The sequence below is a fragment of the Mytilus californianus genome, unplaced genomic scaffold (genome assembly GCF_021869535.1).
Source record: "Mytilus californianus isolate M0D057914Y unplaced genomic scaffold, xbMytCali1.0.p SCAF_10, whole genome shotgun sequence".
NCBI lineage: Eukaryota > Metazoa > Mollusca > Bivalvia > Mytilida > Mytilidae > Mytilus > Mytilus californianus.
In genome coordinates this window covers 51,215,937-51,227,731 of record NW_026262582.1, presented here as the reverse complement: position 1 = coordinate 51,227,731, position 11,795 = coordinate 51,215,937, and the positions used below count along the sequence as shown (strand labels likewise).

Below are 11,795 nucleotides of genomic sequence, written 5' to 3'. Positions count from 1 at the left end.
CCTAAATGCATTAATACACTTTTGAAAATTATCTACTTTCAATTCGAGGCAACATCAGTTAACTGATGTTCAAATCTCATAAATCGAGTTAAAAGATATAAATCAATGTTTAACAACAAAAACTGACAGAATCGCATGAACTCCAAAAGGAGCCAGACCGGATATATTGGCAGAGTAAACATCTCCTGCTATGCATCCATCGCCATGCGAATCCATACTCAGTAAAAATGTTTCGATCTGGAATAGGAAACAATCAGGAAATATACTGATATGACGACTATTCTAAAGAGCTAAGACATTGTAAACATAAAAGGTTTGTTGGTGTCCCTGTTTTCGATTCAAATAACAATACATATCATTATATAACTTTATAAATGTAGAACTCATCTTGATTTAAAAAAGATTATGCCTAATTACCTGATGGTTTAAAATGTTTATGTGCAATGTTTTTAGTTGACGTGTTTCCCTCAGTTTTGGTTTGTGACCCAGATTTGTTACAGTTAAATCGATTTATGACTATTGAACAGCAGTATACTACTATTGAATTATTTAACACCTCAGTTTTTTTTTTTACCTCAGATCGCCTTTTGAAATTACAATAAACAACGTTGGTACGTGCATTTATTTGAACTATTATGTCTGGTTTTTTTCGCTGATACATTGTTGTCAATATAATGGAATTTTATGCGACTGTCATTTGCATTAAATCACGTAAGGATCATTGTTGATCTGAGTGTTAGATTTCATTTCATTTTTGAATATCATGTTTCCGTTCAATTGGATTGAGTTATTCGCACCTTTTCTGTTATAGCAGGTAAGTCTTCTAAAACTTATTTTTCTAGTGTATGAGGTTTGGAGCTTTATTCCCACATGACATAAAATTATACTAAGCACACGATTTCTTCCTTTGTTATCAATGAATAGTAAAAAAAATTGTAGATTGATGTTAATTTCAATTTTATTATAAAGTTCTTTTACTGTCGTTATATTTTCTACAACCCAAAATATGAAAAATAACTTTATTAGCTAAAAAGCATTATAAAAGAGGTTTGACTAAAATACACATGGGGTATATTAATTTTAACAATTATAACTATTAAATCGTATTTGTGTTTAACCAATTATTAACTTAGACGGTTATTTAAATCTGAACAGATCTGAAAAAAACGTAAAATAAATAATTAAGTCAGGTTCAGTCTTTCAGTCAATTTGCAGACTAGGCAACTGCGGTGAATTTAGTTCAGCCATTTCGCTTGAAGTCAATTAAGATCTGTTCAGTCTATGTCCAGGCTGTTCAGAAGTTGATCTTTACCCGTACAAAACGATTGCATACTTAATTGTCTGAAAAGCTACAGAACAGTACTGGATTAACTGCCAGTTCATGTCTGCAGATACTGAATTAACAAAAGGATAATATTTGAAAAAACTACTTAAACTCTCAACAAGACTGGATGATTTTAGGTTCAGACCAATTAGAATTGTTTAATTTTCTAAAAGTCTTAATGAAATAAAGTGTGTATTTGGAAGTGGTATCCGTAACCATGTGAACCCATATAACTGAAACAAAAAGGGACAACGAAAACGGTCTACAAAAGACTCATCAGTGACGCTCGAATAAAAAAATGTTAAAAAGGCCAAATAAAATTCGAAGTTGAAGAGCATTGAGGACCAAAAATTCCTAAAAGTTTTGCCAAATACGGCTAAGGTAATCTATTCCTGAGGTAGAAAAGCCTTAGTTTTTCAAAAATTCAGAGTTTTATAAACAGTTAATTTATAATTATGACCATATCAATGATAATTCATGTCAACACAGAAGTGCTGACTACTAGGCTGGTGATACCCTCGGGGAATAAAAACTCCACCAGCAGTGGCATCGACCCAGTGGTTGTAAATAAACTCATCATAGATACCAGGATAATATTTATATGTGCACAAGACGCGCGTTTCGTCTACAAAAGACTCATCAGTGACGCTCGAATCAAAAAATATTAAAAAGGCCAAATAAAATTAGATGTTGAAGAGCATTGAGGACCAAAAATTCCTAAAAGTTTTGCCAAATACGGCTAAGGTAATCTAATCCTGAGGTAGAAAAGCCTTAGTTTTTCAAAAATTCAGAGTCTATATTGAATGGTGAATGGTCAACAAAAACATTGTACAGGGAAAAACATGAAGACAGGGATAATCTGTAATATAACTCTTAATCAAGATTCACACAGGGTATATAATGTGACATTTCTAGAATAAACCCTTACTCGGGAATATCATATATGAGACCTGAATAACGTATAATATACTAATATACCTATACATGTTATATAAATACTGTGATAAAAGACATTGCTACAGTGAGAATTTTCACACACATTAATTGCGTTTTGCAAGCAAAAGAAACAAGGAGATTTATATTTAAGAGAGATGAAAACGAAAAAGCGTAAGAAGAGTTAAAAAGGTCCAATTCCTAAACAATATATTTTAGTAATGCACTTCATATTAATAACTTTTCTTTTTATATATTCAATTATTATTTATATTAAATAATTTTAAAACTATTATTAAAATACTTTCCTTTGAATGTTTTCTTAGCAATGTATTTGTTAACCTTCGTTGTTATTCTGGCCCTGGCAACATTTGACGTCTTCTCACTGCCATGTCTGTCAAGCAAGGCTAAGAAAGAGTTTGAAACTGTAAGGCAGAAACTCAAAACTTTACATGCTGACCTCGGAAAAAAGGTTTTAGGGCTTGATACCGATTTGAAATCCATGGAAACAGATCTAGCAAGTAAGTTTAGTTTGATGCATACATACAGCACTGGAATGTTTTGCATTAAATAATACGTATTTATTTGTTTGTGTTTAATTTGTTTTTATTTTTTTATTCCTATATATATGCAGGTTTTCATTTCAATGTCCAGCCATTAGTTTGAAAGTTTGTACGCTTACCTTTAAGATATGTATAATGTGGATATAATACCCTGGCGTTACGTACCGTGTGCAATTTGAAATTCATAAGACCTTAGGTTGATTAGGGTCGTCAAGTTGGTTACTTATTCCTTATTCCTAATCCGTGACATTACTTATTCCTTATTTGTTACTTATTCCTTATTCCTTATTCATTACTTATTCGCTTTTAATGTGATACTCACTTTTAAGGTGTGTTTTCTTCTATTTTCTTGTCTCTGGTATTAGTTATGGGTTTGGTGCTGTGAAATTACCTTGTGGTGCGTATATGTACCCGTCTCTGTGCTCTACTAATACCCTGTTACTTATTCGCTACTTATTCGTCCCTTGTTTGTTTTTAATATGTTAACCTCTTTTAATGCTTTCTTTGTTTGTTTTTGGAGTCATTGTTGGTTTTTATTCGATTGTGATTCCCTCTCGTGTGACCACTGGATAATAAGAACGGATACAACAATTCCGTTATTCTATTACGTAATGAAAATGATTATTGACATTGTACGTACATTCTGTTTTAAGAATAACCAAGAGCATGTCGATTAGTTATCATATACAAAAGATGTTTCTGGTGAGTTGTAAACGGAATGAACAGGGGTTAAAAATAAAGAGTAAAAATTTCAAAACAGATATTATTTTTCTAATATTACTGACGAAAAATTCTTTATGTTACCTGGCGCTTACAGTTATTGTATCTTTTTGATCTTATAACTGTAATTATCTAATTAAAAAATACACATCTTATACAGAAAAACAATGGCGGAAATACAATGGACATTGCTATTACGTTGGTGACGATGTTAAATCCTGGTTTGATGCTGAGGTAAGACACATATTAATTGAACTCTAATAAAAAAAGGATACACAACTGTTTGAAAATATGCACACACTGAACAGAATATAAAATTTGTGATGTATTATCCGGAAACTATTTTTCTGCACACAAGTTAGACTATATTTAGTAACCATGACATTAACCTTGGACGTAGTGAACTTAAAACCTATAGGGATCTGTCTCTCAACATATGGAACCATATGTCTAAAGTTGCAATGCAAAATATTGTATATAATTTAATTTCTTGCAATATACCAATCGAAAACTAATATAAGTCATTTACATTTATTCCAACATTATGTTGCTACCGCTGCTGTCGGACTATTAATCCTCGAGGATGAAATCAGCTCAGTAATGGACATGATTTATAACATACCGAGGTGTGTTCTACGACAAGAAAACTTAAAAATATGCATTATCTGACTTATTTACCGTCAAAAAAATATTGTTTTTTTATAAAGATTTGCAAAATTTAGCCTCTTATTTTACCGACCACACTAAAGTGGAATATTCCTTTCTAATGCGTTCAGGTTTTAACACGCCCTACGGCTCATTTAGAATATGAAATAAAACTCACTATTTAATCTAGATATAAACCGTAGAAATTATTATCCATACACAATAAAAATATTACTGTAACTGCATGAAGTAAGACACAAATGAACTGTTACCATCTGATAACGGTGTATGAAAAATACAAGACACTTTGTAAGTAATTTATTGTACCAACTTAGTTTATGGAAAGGGGAGGTGCTATTTTTTTTTTTGTCTATTTGTAATGACATTTTATCGCGGAAAAGTGATTATTTTTTCAACAATTTTAATTGAATCGAATCGAATGAAATATTCAGAATGATTTTCTTTTGAATAGCAATACATTTTTTAACAGATAATCAGGATATAATTATATACCCTCCCCCCACCCGACCTCATTTTGAGGTACGTGAATGTTATTCAATAGAATATAAGAATATTTTATTAGTTAATCATTTGATAGAGTAAAAGGTATACATAAAAGTAAAAAAGTTAAGAACTGACACGAAAGGGGCACGAAATCGTGATACATGTACATGTTACACGAAAACGAATATCAATACATGCAGGTCACAGTATGATTTCCTATTCAGTGTATATCGTCCTGAACATGCATGAAATATTTGCCACTGGACGTTAAGTAACCATCAATTAATCAACCTATTCAGTGTGAATCAATAAGATTTTCAAAACCTTACACACGAATATGTTAAATCTGGCTTTATTTTAAAGTGTAATTAAAGTTTTACATTAAAATTCATCTCGCATATATGATAATGTCTCTGTATCGTAGCGATAAATTAACAAAACTTCACATTATTTGTTTCTAAAATTAAAATTCGGGCAATGACGATTTTTTTTTACACCTATCATAGATTGAACTTTAAAAAATAAATTCCCAAATCGGCAACAGAAACTATCAGACGAATATAATTTTGAAGTAAATTATAGTCTGCATTTTTATCAAGGAAAATAATGACCTCACACAGGTCATTATTTTATGCCTTGGAGCATATTTCATTGAAACATGGTATCGTCCGGGTCGATTCTTCGAAAGAATGACCTATCGTTCTGAATGAAAATAACTCCATATAGGTATATATATAACTGATGATAATTTGCGAAATTATTAAAAAAATTAGGTTCTAAGTCTTTCTTGGCAAAATTGACCTCAAATGGATTTTGTAATTCTTTTAAATCCCTTACGATCTTGTATAAGTAGTGTTACATCTTTGGCTTTAAATGTTTTTGGTTAGTGTTACTGACGAAAGTTAATCTAGAAAAGTTCTTCGAAATCAACACATGTATAAAGTGCTATTTTCAATACTTTTATATACATTTTAATCAATTATTTGCCATGGAGCATTAATGTTTTCGCTAAACACCCGCAACTAGCTGATTTTTATCGTCATAATTTAAATTTGAAGGATGAAACACGCTTTGGTATGTTGTCATTGCGCCTTTTTCTGTTAAAAAAGTCACATTTTTTTGTTGTGTCAACAATCTTGCTACTTCGAGTACGAAAAGAACGATGACTGCGTATAAATAATAACAGATAGTTGAAAAGATGTCCAGAAAGAGTATACTTCGTATGACATTGTAAAATGCTATATGTATAGTATATCAGCATTTTCAATTGATAAATCATACATTCTGTTAATTTCAAAAGACAAGTACAAGATTTTACTTAACATGCAAGCTTTAAGTAAAGGAATGTCATATCTCATTGGATACAAAACACACGTCGTGTGTGCAAAGTAATATTTGTAAGCCTTGCATCTTTATGAAATTTTACAACCACTGGGTTGATATCACTACTGTTGGACATTTTAGCCCTAGACAGTAGCATCACAATAGTCACAATGTTTTTATTATTAATATATAAAAAAAGATGTGGTATGATTGCCAATGAGACAACTCTCCACAAGAGACCAAATGACACAGAAATTAACAACTATAGGTCACCGTACGGCCTTCAACAATGAGTAAAACCCATATCGCATAGTCAGCTATAAAAGACCCCGAAATGACAAATATAAAACAATTCAAAAGAGAAAACTAACGGCCTGATTTATGTACAAAATAATGAACGAAAAACAAATATGATATACAGCAACAAACGACAACCGCTGAATTACTCATGACTTGGGAGAGGCACATACAGAATGTAGGGAGGGGGGTTAAAGGCGCGCCAACCCCCCCCCCCCCCCCCAGCCACTTAACCTGGGACAGTGGTGTAACAGTACAACATAAGAACAAACTATAAAAATCAGTTGAAAAGGCTGTTATTTTTATGAGTTTTAACTACTTCTACAGTTATTCTCTAATCTTTTCTTTTCAGCGAAAATGTAAACATATAGGTGGCCATCTTGTGAAGATAGACGACAAGCCAGAAAATAATTGGCTGAAATCACAACTTGCAGGTATGAATTTTAGTTTATTCATTGCAGAAGGAAAACGCCTTAAGTGTTTGAATTAACTATCCAATGCATTAACTGTAATTATCGCATGTTAATTACATGCAGCTTGTGTAGCCGTGGTTACCATTTATGTACGTGATTTGTTCTGTAGGTAAAACAGTTAATATCCAAATGTATTACATGTTTCAATATAGTTCAGTAATGAAATATATCGGTAGAAAAAGAAAAGAAAACATATACATAACAACCAACCAAAGGAATAGATTCATGAAGGGGCAATATTAACCTGAAATTCCATTTAATTTCACGTGACAGTAATCGTTATATGAACAAATGTGTAAACTATCTGATATGTAGTTTGATGCATTATAAAAGAAATGATAGCATTATGACATCAAAATTGTATGCTCTCACGATGATAATCATAATTTTATCTAAACTTAATGTATTTGATACTATGCCCTTCCGACGGCATGATTTACATGAAACATACACTTTAATGATTCCTTAAGATGTGTGTGTTACCCCTATAGGTATTTAAAAAAAAAATTTGGTCAAAGGTTATGACCGATATTTGTCCCGGAAGCAAATTGATCTGAAAGTTGCTTTAAACAACACAAAATATGACTACAAAAGTTTTAACGTTTATTCTCTAAAAGTAAACAGTAGAGTGTGAAAATGTCTATTTGTTTTTAATTTTCTTATACTAGATTATAAATATTAAATTTTAGAAATGATATTAAAAAGTCCAATTTTAGGGATAAATTCTATTAGTGTTAATATCACCCTCCTTTTAGGGTATCACAAGCCTTATAGTAAGCGCTTCTTTGTTGACATGAAATATCATTATTAAAGTTAATTCCTGTTACTTTGTGGAATATGAAATATTGAATTATTCGAATAACTAATTTTATCCCTATGCATCTACAGACTACGCTGTATTTGGCAAACTTCGTATTTAATTAGCCTTTGGTTGGAGCTCTTCTGACATGTGTTTGATGTAGAAAAAACTCTTGTCTAATATAACAAACTATAAGCCTTGTAATTTAAAAAATTTTCATATCCATCAGAAATTACTTTTAGATATATTTTTTATGACCCCGCTTCAAAGAAGAATTTTACCCCAGTTGGTCCATCTTGTGTTCATTTTTTCAATTCCATTGTCCGTCTGTTCTTGATAAATTTTGTCTCATCTTTCTCATTAAAAAATCAAATCAGAGCTTTTTTTTTATATTGGTAAGCTGTACCATATATCCTAATGACACTTTTTTCAAACCGTGACTTATCGACTTCCTGCTTTCCGACTACATTATTATATGTTCTTCCGTGATGCAGGTGTAAACAGTAATCGTCTTAATTTTTCTCTGTAACTAACATTTTGTTTGTTCTGAATTTTGGAAACATTCTTTTTTTGATAAGCTATACAGTATGCCATGGTTTCGGATCCGTCACTGTCAAAGCGTCTTGATATTTAGTACCAGGTTTCATACTTGTAACCTATACCGTAGGTATCTTAACGAAATTTCCAATGGCGTCAGTCTAGAACTAAATCTAAAGACTTAAAAGTTGATTTCAATTATCCCATTGTGAAATTTTTCCTTTCTGTGTAGCAACATTCCAACAACTCCTGCATATGAATAATTTCCAGTTGATACAATATTCCATGGTTTCTGTTTCATATCGTGATTTCTTAGACAAAGGGTTCCTGCTTTTATAGAAGCTTTTGCACTTAGGGTACCAAATGGTAAAGTTGAAGTCATCCCTTCGAACGTTTTACGAAAGTAAGGATGATTTGGTCGACTGTTATTGATTATCTGTGTCAGAAATTATCACTTGACGAATATGTTACATTTGTAGTAACCACAACCTCGTACTCTTTTCCTCGATTGTGAAATTACCGAATGCGACTTATCAGGGTATATATACTTGCAAGTTATACAACTACTGGAGCATACCCATCCACAGAAAATGAGATCATCCCGGTTTTTGGTTGGGTTAGTGTTGCCCAATCATTATTGCTTTTTTTATTTTTACTTTTATTTTCGTCTTTTTTTTCGGTTTTCCTATGATGATGTCTATTTTTATTCACGTATGATTTTTAATTGCCACTTAAGTATTTCATCTCTTTTTTATTTGTTTAAAATCTGTCAATTTTAACTACCTGTTTGCCTTATACGTATAGATTCTTTACGTTGATGTTCGTATAAATGATTTTCGTCACATTGTTCGAAGCTACACTAGATAACTTTTTCCTGAGTTTTGGGACCTTCCTTTATATTGGTAGGTTATACAGTTTGACACATTTTCAATCATGTCATTTACAAAATGTATCAAATTCATGTTTTCCACATTCATGCATGCACTTTATATTGATGATAACAAAAGAATATCAGATTTCCCCCCGCCTTTCTCGTATCACCGTTAAGTCATAACTTCTTGGTTATTGGTTTCTATCTTCATATACTTTTAAAAGGTATGCATTGTAGCTTGTTTTCATACAAGTCAATTATACACACTCTTTTTTGGCTGGTCACATGTACGTTTTCACATTGGTGCATTTTTGAAAAATGTCTTTTGCGTTTTCCAGTATTTCATTCGTTAGTGAATTCATTGTTTTAATCACAAACACGGATATAACCAGTAAGTTGTTGTTGACATACTTCTTATTATATTTTTATTCACAAATTTTAAATTGATGCGTAAAAGTTTCGAAGCATCCCATTGTTTTAGCATTTATTTTTAATTTCTAAATATTTTGTCAATATTTGAGTATTGTACTTTGTAAAAAAGTAGATAGTTACAATAGCCAGTATGCAACAACATATTGAATTGCATTTGTTTGTTTATTTTTGTTGTAAAAAGCTTCTACATACTGGATTGGACTAATTGATTTAAAAGAAGGGGAATTCCGATGGTCCTATGATCAACAGCTGGTGAAATATAAAAACTACAACAAAGGTGAACCAAACAATCATGGAGGTAACGAAGATTGCGTTACTCTATTGTCCAGTGGAAAGTGGAATGACAATGTATGCTCCAATACATTTATGTATATTTGTGAAAATAATTTTTGTAAGTAAACAAGTAAACAATAAGATTAATATCTTTAAAATCATTCTTTATATTGTATTTGACAGATAACTATATTTATTTATTTCTGTTTGTTTGGTTGTTTATTTTTTTGCTTTGTTTTCGTTTTGTGTGTTTGTTTGTTTTTTATTGATTGTTCTTATTCATTGGTTTGTATTTGTAAAATTAATGTTCGACAAAAGAACAGCAGTGAAGTACTTTTGCTTCTTTATTTCCAATGATTGAACACACTGAAAAAAGAGGTTACAAGCGGAAAATATCAAAAGATAAATATACTAGACCGACACGTTAAGATCAATGTTTAACTCGGTAACACAAAATGTCAGATGATAACAATCCATAGGGAACACTCAATCTGCAAAAAATATATTCTGATATTGAACATACAGAAAAGTACTGCGGAAATTCACAGCATGCCCGTCCTCCCTGTCTGGTTAAAAGCTGTAATTTAATATTGTGTTTTAAGCTGAAAGTTTATTGGGAAAACAACAAAGAGAATAAACAAGGAAATATGTATAAAAGTCAATATATAATACCCCAACATGAGCAAACAAACATATCTAAAGGGCAAAAGCACACTTTTAGCATCCATAAAAATATCACCCTTATTCCTATCTAAAATGCATCTATGTAGAAATATAAGATAGCGTACAATGAACATATCGAGAAACCGTAAGCATTGGATTGTTAAGTAACCACCTTAATTTAATTTAAAATTTAAATATAATCATGGTTTCACTGTTTTCCCCATATATTTTATATACAATATATGATATATCGTCTACATCACACATATCACTAATATATTTTATTCCTTTTTTCAGGCTATTAAATGGCAACGAAAATCACATCTTGAGGCAGAAAACACGATCGAACGGTTATTAAAAATTTATTTTAATAAAGAATTAGTTAGTTTGAAAATAACCATGTTTTTGAAATTGAAAGATATCCATGATGTCTTTCTTATTTTTCGCTCGCTTTGATTTAGGCTTTTTGCGATAAAGTGGCGTAAAGCTAATATCAATCAATCGATCAATCTACTTTTCCAAGATTGGTTGTGTTCGTTTGCAGATTCTGTGTAAATAATGTATCTAGTGCATTAAAACTGTTTGGGTTATACTGTATTGCTTAACGTCCAGTCGCAAGAAAAGCGCTTTGAAATCACGAATAAATAAAGTGTTGTTTTCATCTACATATTCAGGACTAAACGATAGTATATAAATAATACATAGCTGAGAGGGTGATAGTGCATATCATTAACCCGAGAAAACATTGTCAACCGAAGCGAAGACAAGGTTGACAATGTTTTTTCGAGGGGTAACAATCTGCTCTATTAACCTCTTAGCAATGTGTTATTTACTTTATTATACTGAATGTTCTGTTATTATCTTTTGAATTGAAAGTCAATATCTATGACGTCATGTACATAACAACATTACAGTTACGAGATGTTTTGTTTTATTTTGACAGTCTATGAAAAAGTTTTGAGGCCAAAACGTATAACTTGAGCATTATTTTTAAAATTATTGATGTAAATTCAATTCATTGTCCTTTAAATTATCGATTTTATTGGTTTGCACGAGAGGGTGACATACAAAAAATGGTCTCCCGCTGAGTCATGGGATAGAATAAAATATCTCCCTCGTATCAGCCAATCAAAATCTAACATTTTAACGTGAATTATAATTATAGCAAATATCGACTTTGGAGATCTGAAATATTCAAGGATTAGGATAAAGGGCAGCAGGTTGTCTTCACGGTAAAATAATTAAGAGTACATTCCTGATGGTCATAAATTAAGCGCTATAACAAGTGTGTTCCTTTTTCTTACAAACAGGGAGATCTTTCTCTTCCAGCATATTTGAAATAACTGTTCTAAATCAGACCGACAAAACCGTCTCATTGTCCTTTGCAATTTTATGAGGGCACACGTAACGTCAATGTTATTAATCTGGTGTAATAATT

The 11,795-nt window shown here is 31.4% G+C and overlaps 1 protein-coding gene across 1 annotated transcript; it reads left to right on the top strand.

Annotated features, from left to right (window-relative positions):
* The first annotated feature begins 741 nt into the window (after window positions 1-741).
* Window positions 742-10,754, top strand: LOC127718826 (perlucin-like protein). Its single transcript, XM_052224901.1, has 6 exons — window positions 742-814; window positions 2,584-2,778; window positions 3,701-3,774; window positions 6,662-6,743; window positions 9,603-9,812; window positions 10,655-10,754. The coding sequence occupies exons 2-6, from the start codon at window positions 2,586-2,588 to the stop codon at window positions 10,660-10,662; spliced, it is 567 nt and encodes a 188-aa protein (XP_052080861.1). The 5' UTR covers window positions 742-814; window positions 2,584-2,585; the 3' UTR covers window positions 10,663-10,754.
* The last annotated feature ends 1,041 nt before the right edge of the window (window positions 10,755-11,795 follow it).

Excerpts from the sequence above, each read along its gene's own strand:
- LOC127718826 (XM_052224901.1), top strand. The coding sequence starts at position 2,586 with ATGTATTTGTTAACCTTCGTTGTTATTCTGGCCCTGGCAACATTTGAC. Across the intron at positions 2,779-3,700 it reads CATGGAAACAGATCTAGCAA|AAAAACAATGGCGGAAATAC; the intron begins GTAAGTTTAGTT and ends CATCTTATACAG. Across the intron at positions 3,775-6,661 it reads AATCCTGGTTTGATGCTGAG|CGAAAATGTAAACATATAGG; the intron begins GTAAGACACATA and ends TTTTCTTTTCAG.